Source organism: Poecilia reticulata, linkage group LG22 (assembly GCF_000633615.1).
Source record: "Poecilia reticulata strain Guanapo linkage group LG22, Guppy_female_1.0+MT, whole genome shotgun sequence".
In the NCBI taxonomy this organism is placed as follows: domain Eukaryota; kingdom Metazoa; phylum Chordata; class Actinopteri; order Cyprinodontiformes; family Poeciliidae; genus Poecilia; species Poecilia reticulata.
In genome coordinates, this window is record NC_024352.1 from 9,633,327 (window position 1) to 9,634,499 (window position 1,173).

Below are 1,173 nucleotides of genomic sequence, written 5' to 3' on the forward strand. Positions count from 1 at the left end.
AAAAAAAAACACCGCCAGAAGACAACATGCGCCCACCAACTCGACGGCCGTTCGAGTTCAACCCGACGAGGTTCCCAGAGGGTCAGAGGTCCTCGCTCTCTCCCTCTCTCACCTCYRTGTTCACACGGCCTCGCTCTACATACATGCGAACAAGTCATCTCTTCTTCCCTGCTATCCAAACAGAAGTCCTTCTGTGTCATCGCACACATCCACAACAGTGGCATTTCCTGTCATGTGTGCTGAGCTCAGCTCTCAACAGGAGCCCAGCAGCTGTAACCCAATAATAACGATGCAAAGTTCCCTCATGCCGTTCTAGATGTTTTTATCCTGTCACATCTCAACCGTACAGCTCGAAGACGGATTAGTTTTTAATTTTATGACCTAAACTTGAACTTAAAGAGACTTTTTATGTCGAAAAATAGCTGCACTCTCCTATTCTCCTATCTCCACTGAACTCAATATTCGTACCAAACTGTGCCAACCTGATGCTACTTGTACTTCCTGTTCATCTTAGTGATTTTGTCTCTACTGGTTYGGTTCAGGCTGCCAAAGCAGTGGCCCAGTCACTAACCTGGACTCTCTGTAGYGCTTTGTTTTGAAGGGGTGTGCATAAGACTGACATGACGGTCATAAACATGCCATAACTTCTGCTATGAACGTCAAGGAGTCTCCACAAATGCTTACGACTGTTGTCGTAACGTGTCATCCGGTAAATAATGACACTTTTAATGCAGAGTTGATCTAAACGTTTCATTAACTCTGATAAAAGTGTCAACTTTGCATTAAAAGTGTCATTATTTATCGAATGACACGTCATGACGTAAACATTCATATAGACTCCTTCATGTTTATGACATGTCATCTCATGCAYACCCCTTCAAATAAAGTGCTGACTCATTTTGAAAACCTTAGTTATTTTAGGTCATTGTAGACGTTSTCTTACTGATATCTGGTTTGTTGTTGAACACACTAAGAACGTCCCGAAGACTTTAGAGACAATGGGTTTTCTTTTTTGTGTGCATCTTCTATTTTAGTCCAAGCGCCTGAAATGTGTTTGTAGCTCTAATGTGTTTGTCCTCCACAGGGTCAGCTGTCCCAAGCCTTAAACGGTCTGTCAGACAGAGCCACCGAAGCAAAAGAGTTCCTGGTTCAGCTGAGGAACATGGTGCAGCA

General features: G+C 43.5%; 1 protein-coding gene across 1 annotated transcript in view; it reads left to right on the forward strand.

Moving 5' to 3' along the window:
* trim9 (tripartite motif containing 9) overlaps nt 1-1,173 on the forward strand; it is a 37,718-nt gene that overhangs the window by 13,344 nt on the left and 23,201 nt on the right. Inside the window, exon 2 of the mRNA XM_017302407.1 lies at nt 1,085-1,165. Within this exon, the coding sequence (XP_017157896.1) occupies nt 1,085-1,165 (81 nt within the window). The remainder of the gene's footprint in view (nt 1-1,084; nt 1,166-1,173) is intronic.